We start from the raw sequence: 21,878 nt of genomic DNA, 5'->3' as shown, positions 1-21,878 counted from the left end.
CCCCCTAAGCAAAATTTGGGCAGGTCGGGACCCCCCAGAAATGCCAAATGGACAGTATATATTGCGCGCCGTCACCTGCTCCCATCACAGTCGCTGGGCTCCCTCATCCCATTCCTACCCAGTCCCTGGTCTCTCCCCACCCCATCACACATCCTGGGCTCTCCCCACTCTGCTCCCACCACTATCCCATGGTTCTCACCCATTGTGCTCCCACCATAGTCCCTGGGTTCCCCCCTTCCTGCTCCCAACAAAATCTGAGGGCCAGTGGCGGCTGGTGATTTTTTTAAGTGGCGGGGCATAACTATTTCACCCAAAAATGCCTTAGCGACCAAGCATAGTGAGGGAGCCCGAACCAATAAAAGGGGGATAGGGGGGGGGGGTTTCCCCTGTGAATTTTTTTTAAATAATGGGTTAAAATGTTGCATTGTAGAGCATACATTTAACAAAAAAATGGGTAAATAGCCAAACAGTTTGCAATTGGTGCTGGGGGACCCAGGGGGCAGGCATGACATTTTTTACTGGACATCTATGATAGATGTCCAGTAAAAAGATACCATCCCTGTCCCCTGGGCCCCACTGGGCCTAACACAATCAACATGATTATGTATGTATGCAAGGCGCTGCACATTCATACAGCAGTCACTCTATCATTCACACGCGCATCCATCACCATACATTCACTCATAACATAAGCATACACGCATCCATACACATGTTTAAATAAAAACAGTGAACATAAACGTACCTTCTGCATTGGCCTGCGTGTGGGTGCTGAAACGCCCTGCTCCTGACAGCTCTGTCCGTATGTGCGGGGAGGCGCAGGAGCTCCCCCTCGGACATACAGACATGCAGTGCCCCAGCCATCATTTCCAATGAGCTATGCAATGCTGGCGAAGCAAAACGCCCCCAGGCTTGCATGGCTTAGTGAGCATGTGCGGCTGGGGAACTAAACTGTTCAGCCAGCCCAGGAGCACTCCATCAGCTGGAAAAAGCAGATGAGAGAGTGCAACCTGTTTCACTGGGCTGACTCCTTAGCTCCTCCATAATGGGTGAGGAGCCACTGGGTGGGCGCCCCCTGTCCATTATGGATGAGCCGCCAGGCTCGGACTGGCCTGTAGGGCAATGCCTGTACCAAAAATGTAAAATGCTAGTGTGGGCCAGTCAAAATAGGCCACCATTTTGGCCAATGTGGACCAGTTTGATGAGTTACTTAACTATGCAGTTAGTAATTTTGACCATTGTTGCTGAATATATCACAATTTACTTACATTTTAACACAAAGCACCCCTTGGGTACTTTTGAAACAGTGAGCCTCATTAAAACCCTGGCGGTAGCTCTGCCGGTAAAACCGGCAGGGCTGCCGCAGGAGTTGCATCCGGTTCCGGCACCCGCGAATGGGCAATTACCGGGTCATGCCGAGTTAGGCGGACCTGATAATTGCGCTTTTGCGGGTGTCGGTATCGGTAGATCCCCATTCCCATTTGAGCCCCATAGGTCAAACCTTGCGGGCTGTTAGGCACCCGCGAGCACAACTCTTACTATGGCGGTACAGTAGCAACAGTGCCGGTAGCTTACCGGCACCGTTGTTACCGTACCACCATAGTTGTAATGAGGCCCAGTCTGTGACTAAAGGAATGAATATCCATTTACAACTGCGGGCCACTTTTTCATTGTTGCCTGAGACAGTTTCATGTTTCAGCCCAACCATGTGAGCCACCCCTGCCCATTTCTTCCAATCTAAAAAATAAAATACAATTTTCTTTTTATTTTTTATATTTCATTGCTGAGCTCTCAGGGCCCCCCAGGGATGCACCCGCGGACCCCTCTGGGGTCGCGCCCCACAGTTTGAATACCGCTGATCTAGCCCCAGTTCTGTCATCTATTGCATGCCTAGCCATTTTCTTTAAGATACGTTCAGAAAATGTGCAAAGGACAATTCTTAGTTAACCATTACTTACGGGAACCACAAATTATTAGCACGAGAATGCCACCTTTTGATCTCATTCTTGACGTGTTTCGCCCGAAATTCTGCCTGCAATTCTCCCTGCAATTCAGCCTGCAAATCTGCCTGCTTCCTCAGATGAGTGTACGTTCATTACAGCATTTCGGCCCTAGCAATGTAGCATTTGTCAACTAACAATTGCAATATGACCATTAACATCACCAGTGTTGTGCAGACTGTACGGGTGGATTGAAAGGTTATCAACTCCTTCTTCTACATGGGGCATTTAATTATCCAGAAAAGCTAGTGATGTGTAAAAGAATAGACTTCACCCATGTGAGCTGAGCTTACCTTCCAAACCACAGCTGAGGCATTGCAACGCCCTTTTTGTTACATACAAACTGATAATGTTAAAGGACATTTATATTACACATTGTTTATAGTGATTTTTTCGAATGGCATATTTTTGAATGCCATTTTCGCGACATCATTTTTTCTAAAAAAAAATAATTCCAGTGTGTTTTTTTTTTTTTTTAAATGGGGGGGGATCCCCCCAGAGCCCTGTTTTTTAACACGTTTTTTTACTTACAAAACCCCCCAAAAAATATGAAATAAAGAAATAATACATTCAAATTATTTTTTCGCCAAAATGTTTTCGAGACAATTGCTTTTCGAAAAAATGCAATCGAAAAAATGACCGGATCACACACTATCACCACCGGAGTGGTCCCCTGGCGCTCTGGCGGTTCTGAAAGGTAAGAGAGTAGGATGGTTTAGTAGGGTATAGTGGGACAAAGGTAGAGCGAGAGTTGTGATGTCCTGTTGACAGCTTCAGTTCCGTTAACAACGTTCGCAGAGCATGGGTGCGGTTTACGGATCAGTAGACTGCCATGTGCTGTTGTGCGGGACTGTGTGTGGTTTGTTTTGTTGTTGCAGTGTAGTGAAGTGCATGCGGTTAGTTGTATAAGTATGTGGTTGTGTTTGTTTAGCGTTTATGGGGTGTATGCAGATAGTTGAGGTTTTTAGCGCTTGGGTTAGTGGGGTTACCTCGTTGTATTGGGCATCTGTGTTAGGTGCCCCTGCCCGTGCTATTTGCTGGGGCGTTCCGTGGTGGATCACTCACCGGATTCTGCGTGTAGCAGTTGCATGTCTCTGTAACGGCCTACAAAAGGTAAAATAAGTGAGGTCTCATGCAGGGTGGTAGCTGATGAAATGAGAGGGAGCAGCATAGTATTAATGCATTTTGTTTACACTTCTAGTAGTCTGTTGCTCTGTAAGTCAGTTGCTCTGTAGCTAAAAGGCGTTTAGTAGCTATTGTTGCAGTTTGCGAGCTCTCCCTTTTTCACACAACCAGAACTGATTGTAGCCATTCTTATAGAAATGGAGGTGCATATTTGACACCAGTAAAAACGATTCTGTTTCAAATCCACATTGTTTGGAATTTAACCACGATGTTGAACATTGGAGCAACATCGCCAATCTGCAGTTAGAATTCCTATTTTTTCACATAGTCATTGATTGATTGTTGCGAGTTTGGGACAGATTTGCATAAAATGTATAACATAACATATTGCGTAACCAGCGCACTGTTATTGCATCTCTGCTGTAAACTGTGCTAGATGCTAAGTGCCAGCAAACATCTGGTAATAGGCCACAGTGCAGTGAAGGCTGTTGAGAGGATTTGGCCGAAGAGCAGTTCTGGTGTGGGAGTGACGCGCAGTGCTGGTGGAAGGTTCAGGTGCAAGCAATGCATTTGGATACAGCGGTCTAGAAGCAAAGTGCAGTGCTGGTAGAGGATTCAGGGGAACCAGTGCCTTTGGGTAGAGAAGTCATGGTCTGGAAGCAAAGTGCAGTGTTAGTGGAGGATTCAGGGGAACCAGTGCCTTTGGGTATAGCTGTCTGGGTCTGGAAGCAAAGCACAGTGCTGGTAGAGGATTCAGGAGAACCAGTGCCTTTGGGTAGAGAAGTCTGGGTTTGGAAGCAAAGCGCAGTGCTGGTAGAGGATTCAGGGAAACCGGTGCCTCTGGGTAGAGCAGTGTGGGACTGGTAGCAAAGTGCAGTGTTAGTGGAGGATTCAGGGGAACCAGTGCCTTTGGGTAGGGAAGTCTGGGTCTGGAAGCTAAGCGCAGTGCTGGTAGAGGATTCAGGGGAACCAGTGCCTTTGGGCAGAGAAGTCTGGGTTTGGAAGCAAAGCGCAGTGCTGGTAGAGGATTCAGGGGAACCAGTGCCTTTGGGTAGAGCAGTCTGGGTCTGGAAGCAAAGCGCAGTGCTGGTAGAGGATTCAGGGGAACCAGTGCCTTTGGGTAGAGCAGTCTGGGTCTGGAAGCAAAGCGCAGTGCTGGTAAAGGATTCAGGGGAACCAGTGCCTTTGGGTAGAGCAGTCTGGGTCTGGAAGCAAAGCACAGTGCTGGTAGAGGATTCAGGGGAACCAGTGCCTTTGGGTAGAGCAGTCTGGGTCTGGAAGCAAAGCGCAGTGCTCGTAGAGGATTCAGGGGAACCAGTGCCTTTGGGTAGAGAAATCTGGGTCTGGAAGCAAAGTGCAGTGTTGGTAGTGGATTCAGGGGAACCAGTGCTTTTGGGTAGAGCAGTATGGTCTAGAAGCAAAGTGCAGTGCTGGTAGAGGATTCAGGGGAACCAGTGCCTTTGGGTAGAGCAGTCTGGGTCTGGAAGCAAAGTGCAGTGTTGGTAGTGGATTCAGGGGAACCAGTGCCTTTGGGTAGAGCAGTATGGTCTTGAAGCAAAGTGCAGTGCTGGTCGAGGTTTCAGGGGAACCAGTGCCTTCGGGTAGAGCAGTCTGGGTCTGATAGATGGTCCACCTCCATCTGCTGCCACCCCCCGCCCATTTCCAACAAACCTCCAATTTAATTTAACAGTTCTTTGGCTTTCCCCAACAACAACCCTCCAACCTCCTCCTATTTTGTACTACCGTCATCCAACTCTCGAGCCTCCTCTTTACAATGTTGCCTATAGTTTCAATTTCAATAGTTCTCCAGCCTCCTCTACCAATTACCCAAGCTCCTCCACCTACTGTTCTCAACGTCCTTCAATGACCCACCCCCCACCTTCTTCTGATCTTGGCCATTCTCCCCTTCTAGCCCACCCCCATGCCTCCACCACACTCTACTCCTCCATTCTTTACTCCCATTCCTCCTTCTGCTAGCTAACCTTCTCCAAATGCTGTCCCTCCTCTACCTAAACAACTCACAAACTGGACTGTGTGGTCTGACCTTTTATAGTCTGTTGCCCTTTCTTCTAGGTTGTGCCTTTCGCTGTTGGCTTTCTCCTGAATCCAGGGGGGTGGAGGGGTTTTGTTGCGATTTAATAGTCTCTGCTACATCCCTCTTGAGACTGCTAGTGAGACAGAGGCTATTGGAAAGAGGGCAGCCATCTTTGATTCTATTGTGGTGGCCGGTTTGTCCTGTCTTTTTGTGCAGTGCAGTCGAGTGGATTCGTATATCTGCGTGCAAATCCATCTAGAAGCCTGAAAAGTTTCTCCAGGGCATTCGGAGACCCACAGGAGCCAAAGGGGATGATTCCACAGGATTCTTGTGCCACATTCATTTCTTACAGAATTAAAGGGGCCGAGACAAATTCCCAGAGGGACACCATTGCATGTCTCAGTTTTTATAGTCCTAACTTTAAAGGCGTTTCTGGTCCCAAGATGTTTTGGTAATTTGTCTGGATTGGACAGGAAACAGGAATTGTGGTATCGGTGATTTTCTTGTAACCCCCTCCTGTTAAGTTAGCAGGCCATTGTCTGAGGTCTCATGGGATCTCCTGAAACCTTCCTTCGGATTGCCATTGTGGAAAATGAAAGGTAAAATAAAACTGACTGCATTCTCATTTTATATGACATATTTCTATAAGGATATTTCTTAAAATATTGTCTGGTTATCATGTGACTTGTGTATATTTCAAACGAGTGTGGAGTGGGCACCACCCTAAGGGCAAGAGTACATTTAAACAATGATTATTCAACATTTTCAATGTCAGAGGAAAACTACAGTGACCCAAAAGGCACTATTGGGTGGATGTGCACACAGGATAGAGACTGGGCCGACTGGTTTCAATGCTGTGTGCTCACAACAGAGGCGCAGTAAAACATGGCATTTGATTGCCGAGTCGTTCTGTGGTGGCCCTTTGACCCTCAGCTTCAAACACACTAGTACCTTTTGGAGGCCTTCTCTTGCATCACCGTGGGCTGACTTTTACTGGCCCAAGAGACAGATGTGGATGTTCCCTTTCACGTGAGACAGATGCGCCCTGATGAAGGATAGTTCTTTATCTGAAATGCATTGGCCACGAGACATCTATTCGCCTCATTGTATTGTGCTTATGAATGTCTTATGAGTTTTTCTACTTCATTTTTGTATCCTACACATTTAGGTTTTTGGTGCCGTTATTACGCCTCTGAACACACGTCATTGACGAGAGTCTGCTTCAATCGCTATCCTTTGGGATTATTTCCAGTCAGATCTGACTTTTGCACCTTGCTGTATGACAAAAACTGGGAAACAATGTTGTCAAGTGCTGAATTTGCAGCTTGGGCTCAAATCACAGCTTCCCGTTTAACCAAAGTGTGTTATCATGGACAATTCATTTAAATTCATAGCGGCTGCTAACCAGTCAAGTCTGCCAATCACTAAAAATTTCATAATGGTCAGCCACTAAGAGAGTTTTAATTCTTAAAGCGCACTGTATTGCATAATATAGGTTGTCCATGATTTAACCGAATCAGAAATGTCTGAGAGAGAAAAGACTAAAGTCATTTGAATGAAAATGACCTTCGGTTTTCCCCGAGACATTTCTGATAACCCGCACCCCACCACCCCCTTCCTTACCGTTTGGCGGCACACTTTGCTGTGTGTCGCCAACTTCTTCATTCCTCTGCAACGCCAGTTCCCTTCACTTACGTGCATGGGAACGGCGCAGCAGGGTCCTTTTTTGTTGTTGTTGTAACCTTTATTGTTTAGGTCGCCCGGGACACCGGTGCAACCCCCATTGCAATGATAGTGATCAAGGATGCAGGGGGCACCCCGACAAACCCCACTCTCGTTGTTCACTATAATCGAACTGAATGGGATATTTATTCGACATTTTCGGCTGTTTGTAATTTTTGTTCAGCCGAAATTCGAATAAATATCCCATTCTTTTTTTAAATATATATAGCAATGGTGACTATTCATACATTGCACACCACAAAGGCATTTGTTTCTTGGCTCACTCATAGCAAGAAAGCACTTGTTAACCATGGCCCTCGTCTTATGTCATTCTGTTTGGGTATGTGCCTCTTCTCAGGAGCATGTGATTTCCTCTACGCTACGGTGTGTGTACTCCATGTAGCTGCCAATCTGTGCTACGCGATGTGTGCTTCCTCACAGCTGCCCATCTATCTCCTGTATCAGTGCTTGAGCACTTGTACGTTCTGGGAAGCTGCTAATCCGAGCCCTGATCTGTGTCCTGCATGCACAGCCATATATCTTCCTCGTGGCCGCGGCTGCTGTTGAAATGCGGTTGCTGCCTATGCTAGAACACAAGTATCCTCGTCGTGGACTACTAATGCTGTCCTTCAAACGTCACCAGTTTCTTGTTCTGATACCAGCACGGATCAAGGGAGCAAGCAGACTTGAAGGGAACAACCACTGTTTATTTTGATCGTCACCATGGCAGCATACGAAGCTTTGGGTTGTGATCAGACAAAAGGGGGGAGTTTCTAAAAATAGTGGCAGGGACGTACCCTCGACTCCTTAGCTAATATAATTCCATGAAAGTCACTGCAACTCAGCAGGCTGTACCTTCCTATTGCCAGTGACCGTAAATAACACGCGTTTCTCAGACTAATTACTGCAACTTGTCTGTCGAGATTGGTACCGAAAGTTTTCCAAAGGGAAATGTTAAAAGCTATAAAAACCCCTCGGCTAGAATCTTGTATCGCATCACAACTGCCACTTAGAGTAGCTGGGCAGCCCTGCGTGGGATTGCTTTTAACCTACGCACATGTTTCAGGGCCTGTGTCATTAAGGATATGCTGGTAGATACCGCCATCTGCAGTTCTTTTTGAACATTTTATTTTGAAAACCGTCTTTCTCAAATGCCTTTTCTGAATTTGGTCGGTGTTTTACTCATGACTCGCATTCTGTTACCGGCACCGGATCTGCTGGAATTTGATTGCAGGTGCCTGCAAGGGTATGTTAATCCCCATTCCATGGGGTGATTGCCGGTATTAATGGCACCAGTAATACCGGTGCAGGTATTACCGGCTGTTTTTTGCCATGGGGTGCCTGACTTACCTCCATTTCTTGACTGCAGGTAAATCAGGCCACCCCACTGGCAAACTTGTAGTTTGGTGGTGCAGGAAAAGTGGTGGTAATGGAATTAACACCTCTTTTTTCCCCACACTGCTAAACCTGTAATGAGGTTCACTGTCTTTTAGGAGGGGATTGCCTCCACACACAACCTTCCACCCCTTTCTGCCGTCTCTTCCCTTCACCATCCATCAGACATTCCTTAATTTTATTTAGCCCTTTAAGCGTTTCCGCTGTGCTCAATATGTTTTTGGGTTGACATTACTGAGAAAGGTGTTTGAAATTGTGGTGTACGAACTGGGTCACACATTAACAATCGTCAATCTGAACCGCTTGTGTTTCTCCTAGATGTCCTAGTGGGGGTTGCGGGGTAGGTACACTCCCACCAAAAATGTACACACGTTTTTCCTTTATCATCTTAATCATAGAGGAGCTCATTTACGAAGCCCCGGACCATAAATGGAGGGGCTTAAGTTCGGCGTAACAGTTACCCCTGCCGTAACATCTCCGTTCACGCTCTGGGGCCTCTCATTGTTTTTGAGGTCAGGGGCATAACAGGAGTTACGTTTCCGCCTCCCGTTTGCCCTGTACCATCAAAAGCAACGTGGTTTTATGCCAGTATGAGATTTACATGCTGGTGTGAAACCAATGATTTCCCATGGAAACCGCTTGCTTTTTGCACCAGTAAAAAGGAGGTGGTTTCCATAGGAGATGATTGTAAATGCTGCCTGCCATGTGTACATGCGGAGTGCAAATAGAAAGGTGTAAAAAGGATTCCGCCTCCTCTTTACATTTCTCATTTGCACTCTGCAGTGCACATGACGGAAATTGACCAGATGGCCTTGTTTGTTTTGTAGAAAGATTATTCTGGATGTTTTGTTTTTCCCTATGATGCAGCATGTGCTTTGCCTTCATTTTGTGACTGTAAATTGGTTTTGTGGTTTTGGCTGTCGCTGTATCTACTGTCCAAGTAGCATCTTAAACCGACCTAACACCCCATACCGACCTACCTTCAGTACAGGGGCCTAAAATGAAGTACCGATGTGGGCCTCATGATGCTATTATATTTTTTAAACTTGATATGCTAAATTGCATGACAATTGGAATGATTATGCAGTTGTAATGTTCATGTGTACCCTCACAGAGCTCTCATGCATCTGGGTCAGTCACTAGTTCATGCAAACTGTTTTTTGCCCGAATTTGGTATGTGGCTTTCTGACACCCAGTGGGACTGCAGTTCTCAAGTTTTCCATGACCATGCTGAGACGACCATAAAGTCCTGTATTCTGGGACGTGTAGTTTTTTCATTGCCATTTGAAAGTTAGGAAGCTACAAGTCTCAGAATTCCAAGCAAAAACAGGGCCTGTCCCTCAAAACGTGAACATGGGCAAATCACCTCAAAAGGCTTCAGCGACTAGTTGCGAGTCTGTCCCTCAAAGCTTGGACAAACTGTGAGTATTGCGAAATTATGAAAGGGGAACATAAGCAAATGAAAGGAGCAACAGAAACAGAAAAAGGAGTAGCAGGTATAACATGTAATGTGGACACAGACCGAGGAAGATGGCGCACAGACAACCCATAAAGGAAACTGAAGGAAAGGACACACGGATTATGCAGACAAAAGGAAGGGGGTTACGATCTGAATAAAAGGGTGTCAGGTTCAGAAAACAATGACGCGACAGATGGAATAAAAGGGGAGCAGAAGCATAAACGGGGTGTGGGTAAAGACAGCATCAAAGATAAACAGAGAAGGAAAGGAGAGCATGTGGAGAAAAGGTGCTGCAGACTCAAAGGTGAGCAGGAACAGAATGAAGACTGATCAAAAGGGGAGCATAAACCTAAACAAGGGGCACACTGCATAAAATGGGTGCCCAGTTAGCATCTGGGAGGAGTCCATATAAAATGAACGAGAACATGCCTACTGAGGGGAATAGAGAGTTAGAAAATGGGGTACCCGCGGGGCCAGCTCATCCATGATAGGCAAAGGGCTTGCATCATATCTCCCGCCATGTGCGAGCCAAAGCCAGCCCAGCAATAGCTCGATTTCCAAACCTGTTTTTATAAATTAGTTCCACACAATTAAGAAACGGAATTCCCCTCAAAACTAGATTTAATTGTCTAACCTAACAAAGCTTCCAAAAAGAAAACCGTGAATAAAATTGTAAAGTTGATTCATTTCAGCTAAATCAATAATAAACATTTTAAAAAACATGGATTGGTCAACTACTTTCAAATAAATTCAAAGCCTAGTGTTCCCATTGAAATTCGTTTACGGGCAATTGTCTACAATGGTGAGAAAATTGAAGTATAAAACCACGAAAAAAACAAAACCTTTCCAAACCATTGCGGGAAAGTCACCAGCGCGTGTTATCAGAACAGGGTGCCTTGATCCTGGAAGCCAGTGTAGACTTTCAGACCAACCGAGTCCACCTCCTCATGACCCTGATCCATTTCATTTGCTAATATTCCCTTTGATCGACCACTGTTGCACCCCAGTGTCTGTGCCAGACCTTCGGTCACATTTCATTCCGGGAAAGCAGTCCCTAGGATTCACCAAACTCTCTGCAAATAAGGACCTTGTGTTACTCCTTGACCCTTCCCCCATCCTCATTCCCTGATGCTTTCCCTGATGCTTTGTTAAGTACTGAACTGTTCTGGGAACATATAGACAGCCTGAAAAGTGGTCCATGCTGCTCAAATGATGAATGCATGTCGGTGTCTGTATGCATGGTAATCCATAGGGTGGGAAGAGCTGAAAGTGTTGTGTGCCTCAAATACCTCTGCCCCTCACGTGCAAGTCCTCGGCCGCTCTGGGCAAACTCGTAGGGTTGGGAGCCAAAAAATAGAGGTCCATCTGCAATTCAGAACCTATGGTGTAAAGTTCATGTTTTTTTTCTCGCTTGATTTTGTAGGGTGCTCCCGAAAGTGTGATCGAGCGCTGTAATTATGTGCGTGTAGGGAACACCAAGGTCCCCCTGACGCCCTCTGCGAGAGAAAAAATCATGTCGAAGATCCGGGATTGGGGAACTGGCATCGATACCCTGCGTTGCCTGGCGCTTGCGACCCGGGACACGCCACCAAAGAAAGAAGACATGGTGCTCGAGGACGCCACCAAGTTTATTGATTATGAGGTGAGTTCAGCCTGTGCGTATGACAAAGGCGGCACGATATCTCATCCAGAATCTGTAATGTGTTGCCAGATATCTGACACTCTAGGGCCCCAGGGCCCCAGTATGTTATTTAGGCCTTTATCGCCGCCATCCATGTATTTGTATTGCATGCCTTAACCATTTGCCGGGTCCAATTGATAGATTCCAAGCACGTCCACTGTGACCCCTCCTTTACACTCTCTAGACACACAACCAGTCATCTGACACTTGCTGCTTGCAATCCTTTTACATTATCAGCGTCTTTTTTTCTAAGAAACTGAAGTATTCGAACAGGTGCATAAAACAGGCGTAAAAGCTCTACACCTGGCTATGATACATTTTTTTTAACAGTCCAGGCTTTTTCTTTTTTTTGCACGCTGAGCTGGGCCACTGAAGAAAATGTCAGTTTCTACCTTGATGCCCTCAAGCACAGCCTGGCAAAAAGCATGCGTAGAATTCCGAGGGAATCGCTAGCCTAGCCTTTAGCACCTGCTAAACGCTGGTGGATTCCGTGGGCATGCAGGGGGCATGCAGGAGGCATTGACACTTCCGCATGGAAACCCGGCTCCAGCAGCTTTGACTCGCACTAAGCCCCTTTTCTGTTTATTATGGTGGGGGATTTCGCTCACGCTCGTGCAGTGCCCATCTCCCAATACAAATAAATACATTATTGGCACCCCAGACGAAACCTGGGCTGCATAGAGCAATCGCCCCTGCTTAGGGGGGACGTATAGGGCTGGTTACGGCCCTGAGCCATCACTGAGGCCCTAGCTTCTCTCCGGCCTAATCAGAGATGATTAGTACAGTGTCATGCTTCTGTAGTACATCTGGAGTCAGCCTTGCAGATCTCTTTATTTATTTAATTGGATTTTTAAACCGCCCCTAATACTTTACCCGAGTTTGTTGTCTAAGCGCAGATCTGGGATTTGAACCTCTGTTGCTCTGTGTGGTATTGCTTCCAGGACCAGCGCGTTGCCCCCGCGCCATCCTCCGTTCACATGATAAGGATGTTTTCCTTTTTTCACATGTGTCGCCTTAGCCGTGGCAGCCTGAACATGCACATTTTCAGGGTCCCTATACACTACCGTAGTGGAGCAGTGGGATTCATTGAAGCGTCTTACTTGTGCCCTAGCCCCACTTTGATATACCATCAACTTGGACATATGACTGAATGGCCAGTGAATATAACATTGACATGATGGGCATTCCTTCACCCGGGTTAGAGTAAAGCCTAGGAAAGAAAACAAGACAACTGGCTCTACTGTAACCTGATAATAATGCCGCCAGCACAATTTCCGGTCTGCACCACAAAGTGGCATTGTTGTAGTTAGGTCCCTCAGTGATCTATGGACTAGGAATGAAAAGGTTTTTGGTAGGTAACTTTTTCATTTTTGTTTAGGGTACTGCACAGTGCCTTTAAGAGTAATCCTTCTATTTACATGTGCCTGAGCTAACATTGCCAGTTCTTGCTGTGAGTCCATGCAAGTGTGGTAAATGGATTCAATAATGATAGTCCTCTCACTCAGTGAGATAAAAGTGTATACAAGTAAAAAAGTCATTTGCTTTGCCGGTGAGGATGTTTTTTTAAGTGAGCAGATTTTTTAATTTTTTAAAACTGTGGTCTCGACCTCTTGTTGTGCTGTAAACGTATTGCCACCTATTAATGTATGAGTATTAAAACATGTTTTCCTTTAAAACTTCAGATCAAGCAGCAATATTATTAGACCTCCTTTATGCCAATGCTCTTATAGTACCACTGATAATTATAATTTTTTTAAGCCGTAGACCTTTGTGGGTGGAAGACTGGGGTAGGTTCCGATCCACCCTGTTTTTCTATGCATTTCTTGGCATATTGTGACTTTGCGGCTGGTAGGTGTGCTTGAATATTTCCCATCCCCTTTCTGCCTTAAATAACATCAGAGGAACATACTTGCAATCTTTATGAAAGCCAGAATCCCTCACTTTAAAAAACCTATGTATTTACAGTTCTTAGAATTACTAGGTATTGCACAACTGTAGGCATTGGATGCCATGATATCTTGTTTTTCACTCTCCCCAGACGAACCTGACCTTTGTTGGATGTGTGGGGATGCTGGACCCACCGCGGAAGGAAGTGAGCATCTCCATCCAGATGTGCCGGAAAGCTGGCATCCGGGTGATCATGATCACGGGTGACAACAAAGGCACTGCTGTGGCCATCTGCCGACGGATTGGGATCTTCTCGGAGCACGAGGATGTGACCGGCAAGGCGTACACTGGAAGAGAGTTTGATGACCTACCGCCAGAGAAGCAACGCGAGGCTTGCTGCACCGCCCACTGCTTCGCCCGCGTTGAACCGTCGCATAAGTCCAAGATAGTAGAGTACCTGCAATCTTTCAACGAGATCACTGCCATGGTGAGTCCAGACCTATAAAGTGCTCTGAGCCTCGGTTCTTTTTAGCACCACTTGTAACTGGTACCTGCCTTGTGAATTTTGTTAGTGACCAGGATTCCTTGTGTTAAGATATGCTATGCCTACGTAACTCGTACAGTAGATACGTGTATGTTTTTCACTTGAGATCAACAATGAATATATCACCATAATTTTGGATGGTTAAAATTTTGATTGGGCAGAATGGCTTTCTCGTCTAGTAATCTTTCCGCTTTGATATTTTAAAAGAATAAAACCTGAATTACGTTGTACAGGGCTTTTGCTTTCAGGGGTCTCCTACCCGAGTGGGTAGGGAAAGGGGTCTATGCTGTCTTCTTGTTCTGTAGGTATTAAGGGCGCTGATATTTGTGTGTTGAGCAATGAATTCCAGTGTAAGTCTTGAAACAGATTAAAGCTATGTACAATATTAGTTATTTCCTTCCATATTCCTACCATATGTGCAAACCAATGCCATAACAATATAGTCTTTCTAAGTTTAAAATCTTACAAATATTTTTACAACTCCTGCCAAGTTGGCTTAGACTAGCATGAGACCATTTTGTGCATAGCCTGCAGCAGGTGGATGAGTGGTTGTTTTTAGCATTCAGGAAATAATCACAGGTGTATGGGGATATTCCAGGCACTCGCAGTAGCCCCAGATTCCAGTGAGCATCACATGGTTGACATTATGGTGCCTCTAGTCAACCCCCTCTTAGTTGCCCCTCTCTGGCTTCTTCTGGGAATTTGTAATCGGTCTGCGGGCAACTAAAATACCATGTTTCTACCACTTAAGTTGAACAGCAGTTTCATGTCGGTGTTTTCCCTGGACCGTTTGAGTATTTTACATTGCCATAGCAATTTGATTTGAGCGGCTTTTTTTGTGGGTTGGAACTATGCATGTGCCCTGTTTATATAGTGCTTAACAATTTATTTTTTATTTATTGGACATTTGTACTTTGCCTATACATCAGAAAGTGTTCCCCGGCGCCAACAATGGCGATTAGCCTGCTTCAGAGCTCTTCTACTTTATGGACAATGAAACGGAGGCATAGTGAAATAAAGCGAGATGACGAGTCTCAACGTACAGCCAAGCGGATCCGCTGTTTTTGAAATTCCAGTTCTCATGATCCAGACTGAATGATTTAACTGAATATGATATGGCATTTATGATATGATATGGCATTTATAACGCACCTATACACAAATGTTTCAAGGCACTTTCGAACAGCATTATCAGATAAGACGTAGGATGGCTCTGGACAGGAATGCATTGTTCTTAAATGTCGCTGTGATTTTGTTCTAGACTGGTGATGGAGTCAATGATGCCCCAGCTCTGAAGAAGGCCGAGATCGGCATTGCCATGGGCTCCGGTACTGCTGTGGCAAAGTCGGCTGCCGAAATGGTGCTTTCAGACGACAACTTCTCCACCATTGTGTCTGCTGTGGAGGAGGGCCGGGCCATCTACAACAACATGAAACAGTTTATACGCTACCTCATCTCTTCCAATGTTGGAGAGGTTGTTTGGTAAACACTTTAGACAATGCTATTCTGATGATGTATCCTACCCAATACCACTCAATATCCATTCAACTTTTCAACTCATCTCTGACTTAAATTGCCTATCCAAAATGCACTCTCACCACATGGTTGGAACAGCAAGGGCTCTGGTCCACTGCGGCAATGGTCTGTAGATTGTGGGTGATGGTGCTTGCCCTGTCATCTGCATTTGGCACAATTAACAATAGTGGTACAGTATAGCGATTAGATCCTGTGGTAGGAAAAGAACAATGTGTGAACTCTATAAAATACTGCCGTGGGAATAGCAATACTGAATTCATGAAGAAAGATACAAAAGTTGAATCCTCAAAAAAGAGGCTGAACGCAGTCATATTGTAAACATACTTGAAAGGAACCAATAGTAAAGGGATTAGTGTTTAAAACACATCAAATACTTATACAAGAGACAGTGCTATAATGTGGAAGCAATTTGCACCCCGGACGACCCCAGGATGACTACTCAAGATATTGAAGTGGCCTTCAAGTCAAATGAACACTCATGAGCATGCAAATTCTCACCCGGGTGAGGGAACACAGCCAAACAGGTGGCTGGAACAGCGAGCGAGGATGCACAATCCCCGGACGCTTTCCCAGCCACCTTTAGGCCCTTCTGCCTTTTTTTTTTTTTCATTGCTGGGAAGCAACAGGGAGCCTCTCCCTGTTGTCTCCCTGCCCCAAATAATCTGATTCCCCCCTCCACACCAGCGACTTACCCTCAGCACAGGATCATTGCGCTCTGGTTCCATAGCTTCTCCCGTCTGTCTGCTGCCATAGACATAGAAAAGGGACTTGGTCCCTTTTCCATAAGGCGGCAGCCATCTTTTTTTTTTCATCAGGAGTTTGGCTGCACTAGTCGTACAGATCTCCCGATGAAAAAATTGTGGAAGCAATTTGCACCCCGGACGACCCCAGGATGCAAATGGCTTTCATGCCCTGCCAGGAGGGCATACATGGCTTTTAACGTCCCATGGCCTGAGCTAAGGATTAGCTCAGGCTGGTGGGACGTTAAAGGCCATGTCCACCCTCCTGGCAGGGCATGAAAGCCCTAATCTCGAATTTTTAAGTGGCGAGGAAACATAGTTGATTTTACAATGACAAATCCAGAGGCTAGCGATAACGAGGGAAGGGGAGAGTGGTCAGACAGTAGTGTTGGGTTTTACGAGTATTGTGGGGCCATAACCACCCGTCTCAGCCCATCCCATTTTAGAAGATACTAGTTTAAAAACGTTCAGGAAGGATCATGGTAAGCAGGGTAGGGTTTTGGGTGAACCATAAAATAATAAAAAAATTAAATGCATTATAGTTTGTTTGCTATTGTTTTAAAAAAAATACTTTTTTGATATTATGCTTCTAATATAGCGTTCAACCCCAGAAATGGGGTTTAAACGAGCACCTCAGCTCGGGCTTCAGGCCATTAAACGCCATGTCCGCCCCCCTGCCAAGGCATGCAAGCTAATCTCACCCTGGGATTTCCCGGGTGCGTTTAGTTTTCTTTTTTTTTCGTCTGACAGGAGATGAGCTCATCGCGAGCCTATCTTGTGTTGGAGGAAAAAAATGATTAAAAAATGACAAAAAAATGGCTGCCACCATTAAAATGGAAAAGGGACTAGGTACCTTTTCAGATGACGGCGGCCATGGAAACCCTATTCCAAAATGACATTTTTTAAAAATAAATGTTATCGGGCGCGGGCTGTAAATTTAAATTGTGATAGGTCGATCTGTCTTTCCCGGGTGCGAATATAAAATACATCCACTCTGTCCTTTGACATTCATTTTTTTTCATTCAAGATATACGTAGTTTTATTTTACCTGCAGGATAGATAGAACTGTTTAATGCTAGAAAAGAAAATCCCGATCGCACATTAGAAAATGATGAATTACTATAATATCTTAGCACTTGAGGTTGAGGGTGTCTCCTCGCTAGCCGGCGTCAGATAAAGCACTAATAAAATACACCAGTGTGATGAATTTTCCTACTCCATGGGCACTGGTGTTACAAGTGGGTGCCGGTTTAGGAAACTTTTCACTTAAACACTAGGGGGCAAGTGGTGTGTGATGTGTGGATTAATGTTTTTATTTTGTTGGCACTCTGAGATTCAAAGTTTGCATAGTACAGTGATGGCCTAGCATGTGAGTCTAGCTGCACTACAAACGAAAAGTTTCCCTTACTTGCAGAATTTGAGTGAAGACACATCTCCTCAATTCCTGGTAAAGTTTCCATCAGTAGAAAGAAAAATCTCTCGAGTGGGCAGTTTAGCGAGTGCTTGCCTTCTGCAGACAACCTCCTCTCCAGGGTTGTACGGTGTCAATATCAGGGTTCTCCTGTTACCCGGGTAACACCTGCAACGTATCACTGCATTTATATTGGTGTCTTACTCTGTCGTCACTGCACGCTTCAGCTCACTTCTAGGTCGGAAAGCAAATGGAGGTGGGTGTCCGGTTTGGGATCCAAGAAGGAGGGACTTGGAGGAGTTAACGGGATGGGGATACCCTAGGAAAAGTAGGACCCCAACGGAAGATGGGGACGCACAAGTGACACCCCCCCACCCCAAAACAATAAAATAGACCAGGGTGGTGAACGGCACAGAAAGAGGCTAAGAGAAGTACTTCCGGTATAAGCGATAAATTGATATGGAATAGTTTTCTATAACCATTAGGTTGTCCCGTGCGTTTGCCAGACATTCACCCACAGGAGCAGGTTTATTTTCAATTTGTATTAGCTTTAATTCAGGATAATGCTAACAAATTAAAAAAGGAGCCGTGTGTGTGTGTATGTGTGTTGATATCATCTAGAATGCTCCTTTTTATATTCCAGCATTTTCCTGACTGCGATCCTGGGTCTTCCGGAAGCTCTGATCCCCGTCCAGCTGCTCTGGGTAAACCTGGTGACCGATGGGTTGCCGGCGACGGCCCTGGGCTTTAACCCTCCTGATCTGGACATCATGGATAAACTGCCTCGTAACCCAAGAGAACCTCTCATCAGTGGCTGGCTGTTTTTCCGTTATCTTGCCATTGGAAGTGAGTATAGTCATGAAAGGCATAATATATATAGAATGGGGAACTCCAATGACAACACTCACCATACTACCATATTGTGACGGCTTTTAAGTAGCAAGGTTTGTGATTTGACTATTCAGTGTACAAGAAGGCTTTTCTCCCAATCAGATCCCAGATTTTGTAAAGTGCTATTGTTATTTTGTTGAGTTATCAAAGATCTAGCCAGCCCCACATAGTTGCAACTGCTTCTTAAGGAGGATCACGCCATTGGGATTTTATGGAATATGCGGTGTGTGGCACAAGCTGCCAACATCAATTCATCTTTATTGTGTGATCTCCTTGCATCGATGTGTGTTTCTAGGAAAAACCCACTAAAATGACAGAGGAGACTTTTCCATGCCAATGGAAATTTTAAATGGAGAAAATTAGACCTAGAAAAGCTATAATTTATAGGGTATATATAATGCGCCTATACACAATGTGTTTCAATGTGTTTCGAGGTGCAACAAGACAAGTGAGTGGGGGAACAGGGAGGACAAAAACAAAAAATGATCCTACCAGGCCTTGTGACACTCGGAACGTGTAAGTACACTAAGAGAAGTGCAGGGGGTAGGCAAGGAGGGTAAGTGCCGGTCAGGGCAGAAGGGCCTGAGAAAAAACGCGTCCCCGGGGAGGCCCTGTGGACAGGAGGAAGCATAGAGAGTGCAGGGGAAGGAGGGTCCACAAGCAAGTGTGAGGTAAGGGGCTGGAAGGCCTACAAGGGTGCAGGCCCAGGCTAGTGCAGGGGGAGTTGCCCAGAAGGGCAAGTGTAAGTAAAAGGGGGAGGAGGGCCTCAAGGGGGAAACCAAGTGCAGGAGTAGACTGCATTTGTTGGGCCTGCTGCCCTATAAGACTCGAAGGATCCAGACAGCCAGTCAAGAGGCAGACAAGGACATTAGCAGTGGAGGGGGAGAGGGAAGGAAGAAGAGAAAAGGAATGTCTTGAGAAGCTTCTGGAACTTAAGCTGATCCGGCTCAAGTCTGAGAGGTGCAGGGAGGCCATTGCAGAGGGGGCACCTGCGGAGTAGAGAGATCTACCCCCACCACTCTCTGCTTGGAAAAGCGGCGGATCTGCAGAGAGTTATGATATGATATGATAGGATATTTTATTTATATCTTGCTCAATACACAAGTGTTTCAGAGCGCGACCAAGCAAAGGGAGGGGAACAAGGGAGAATAAAAACAACAATTTTACTAGGCCCTCTGACATTAAGAACACGCTAGTGCGTGGAAAAGGGAAAAGGGGGAAAAGTGCGGGGAAGGGGGCGAAGTGGAGAGTGCTGCACAAAGGAGAGAACAAAATAAATAATAAGTGCAATAAACAAATAAAAGCAATACATAAATAAAATAAATACAGGTACAGGCAAGTGCCTCATTTGTCAGATAGGGTATATCTGATAAGTGCAGAAGAAAAATGGGGGACTGTATGGGTACAGATACAGATCCCAGTGCAAGGGGCGGCTCAGGGGGCAGTGCAGGAGGATGGGCAGGTGCCTGGGCCCGCAGGACAAAGGGTGGTCCGGAAAAAGGTGCTGAGAGAGAAAAACAGATCAGCAGGGGAGAGCAGGCGAGGGGCAAAGGCAGAAGCGTTAGGCAGAGTTAGAACTAGACGACCAAAAGGCCCTAGCAGGGAGGTATTTAGGGAGAGAGTGTTGGATGTAGACAGGGTGCACAAGGGAGTGCTTAAGGAGTGATGAAATGAACCAGTGGAAAAGGAGCAATTGCAAAAATCAGCCAAGGCTGGAGCAAAGGAGACAATGTTGTCCTTGATAGTTCTGGAGGAACAGGGGAGCACCTGTTTGGATGATGCTTTCATAGAGCAGACTTGTGTAGAAATCTCTTTAGATGTTATGCGAGAAAAAGAGGAGAGTAGGAGAGGAGGGGGCCAAGGGAGGCCTGAGAGCGGGTGAGGAAGAAGGTGAGGAGTAGAGGGCAGTGTGGACAGAATGTCTTGAGATTTAGAAATGAAGCGAGAGACCAGAGAAGTGCAGAGTCCCTGGGAAGGCAGAGGAGAAGTGGAAACTGTGGTAGGGTTGACGAGCTCCTTGCAGATTCTGAAAGCTTCAGCTGTGTTGTTGGTGGCCACAGAGCTGCGGGCTTGGGCATGGGCCCTCTACTTCGAGCAGATGTAGAGTCTAAATTGCCTTTGGAGCCAGTGGCACGCCAGTTAGTCAGAGGATGCGCCCAAAGATCACCACTTCCGCTCAATCTCTCTGCACTTGCGTTTCAGAGCGGCCAGGTCGGAGTCACACCAGGAGTGGCACTTGGAGGGAAGTTTGATGAAGGTCCTCATGACATGGGCAAGGATGTCCAGAGTGTTAGAGATGAATAGTTGAAGGTTGAAGGTTAGTAAGGGCTGTAAACAGAGAAGTAAACATGAAAAACAGCAAAAAAGACACCACTAGCTACCCACCTCAACCACACTACAGTTGTAGGTGACCTACTCAACAAGAGATATTAAATATCATCAAGTTACTTATTCAACCAAAGGCATAGTATCAAAAAACATATTTTAATTCATATATCTCAGACAATTTACTTTCATAAAACATTTAAAACACTAATACATGCAAGTGTTGTTTGAAGAATAACACAGAGAACAAACAAGATGGAATGAAACCCACACTATCAGCTGTTTCTATATCAAATGTAGATGTAACTGATATGCATTTTCCGGTTACGTGATGTTAGTAACAGTGAATTGAGCCATGTACAGATATTTACAAAACATGGATTGACTACGTCTACACTCTAGTGTGTTTCTGGGGCAAGGAACAGCACTTCAGTAGTCTGAATTTTGCTAGTGATGTCCCGAGACCCGTCTTCAGGACGCAGGGAATTAGTGAAAGTGGTCCACTACATTTGTTGCATGGAGCCTGTGCATCATTGTTGGGACCAAAGAGGGAAGAGCCAAGATAGAGAGATAGGTGGAAAAAGCCACATTCTTAAACACTGCAGCAATGCAAGAACACACAGATTCTACTTTCCTAGAACAGAGAGAAAAATCCTAATTTCTAACCAAAGAAGCAATGCAAGAACATAATGAAATGACTTTCCTAGAAGAGGGAACGCCCCAAAGGCTAATTATGACAATTCACCAATGCTCGATAAGGATAACATAAAACTGCCAAGTGCAAGGGACTGCTGTATGAGAGCATTCAGTGTCTGATTTCTAGCAAGCGAGTACTTCAAACCCCATGCACACACATGAGAAAGCTTAGGTGCCAAGTCTGAAATATAATGCTTCAGGTTGGGCATGATTTCAAACATTGCACGTCTTGGTGAATAGGGATTTTTGGCCTACCAAATGCTGGTTCTGTGGGTATATCAGTTTGCAGGCGTTGTATAGCTCTAGAGCTAATCTCCATTGGGGAAGCCGACTCAATGTTGAAACATGGGATGATGTCATTATGATATTGGTTTTATGTGGAATTATTAAATCTTTTTTTTACCCAGTTTAAATTAATTAATCTTTTTTTG

General features: G+C 45.5%; 1 protein-coding gene across 3 annotated transcripts in view; it reads left to right on the top strand.

Annotated features, from left to right (window-relative positions):
• ATP2A3 (ATPase sarcoplasmic/endoplasmic reticulum Ca2+ transporting 3) overlaps nucleotides 1-21,878 on the top strand; it is a 680,492-nt gene that overhangs the window by 589,140 nt on the left and 69,474 nt on the right. For all 3 annotated transcript variants that reach the window (XM_069614715.1, XM_069614714.1, XM_069614716.1), the window contains exons 13-16: nucleotides 11,160-11,378; nucleotides 13,456-13,791; nucleotides 15,110-15,330; nucleotides 18,179-18,381. In XM_069614715.1, the coding sequence (XP_069470816.1) occupies nucleotides 11,160-11,378; nucleotides 13,456-13,791; nucleotides 15,110-15,330; nucleotides 18,179-18,381 (979 nt within the window). The remainder of the gene's footprint in view (nucleotides 1-11,159; nucleotides 11,379-13,455; nucleotides 13,792-15,109; nucleotides 15,331-18,178; nucleotides 18,382-21,878) is intronic.

Source organism: Ambystoma mexicanum, chromosome 9 (assembly GCF_040938575.1).
Source record: "Ambystoma mexicanum isolate Mex_15411 chromosome 9, UKY_AmexF1_1, whole genome shotgun sequence".
NCBI classification, from domain to species: Eukaryota; Metazoa; Chordata; class Amphibia; order Caudata; family Ambystomatidae; genus Ambystoma; species Ambystoma mexicanum.
The sequence above is the reverse complement of the archived record's forward strand: the minus strand, read 5'-3'. Positions and strand labels throughout refer to the sequence as shown.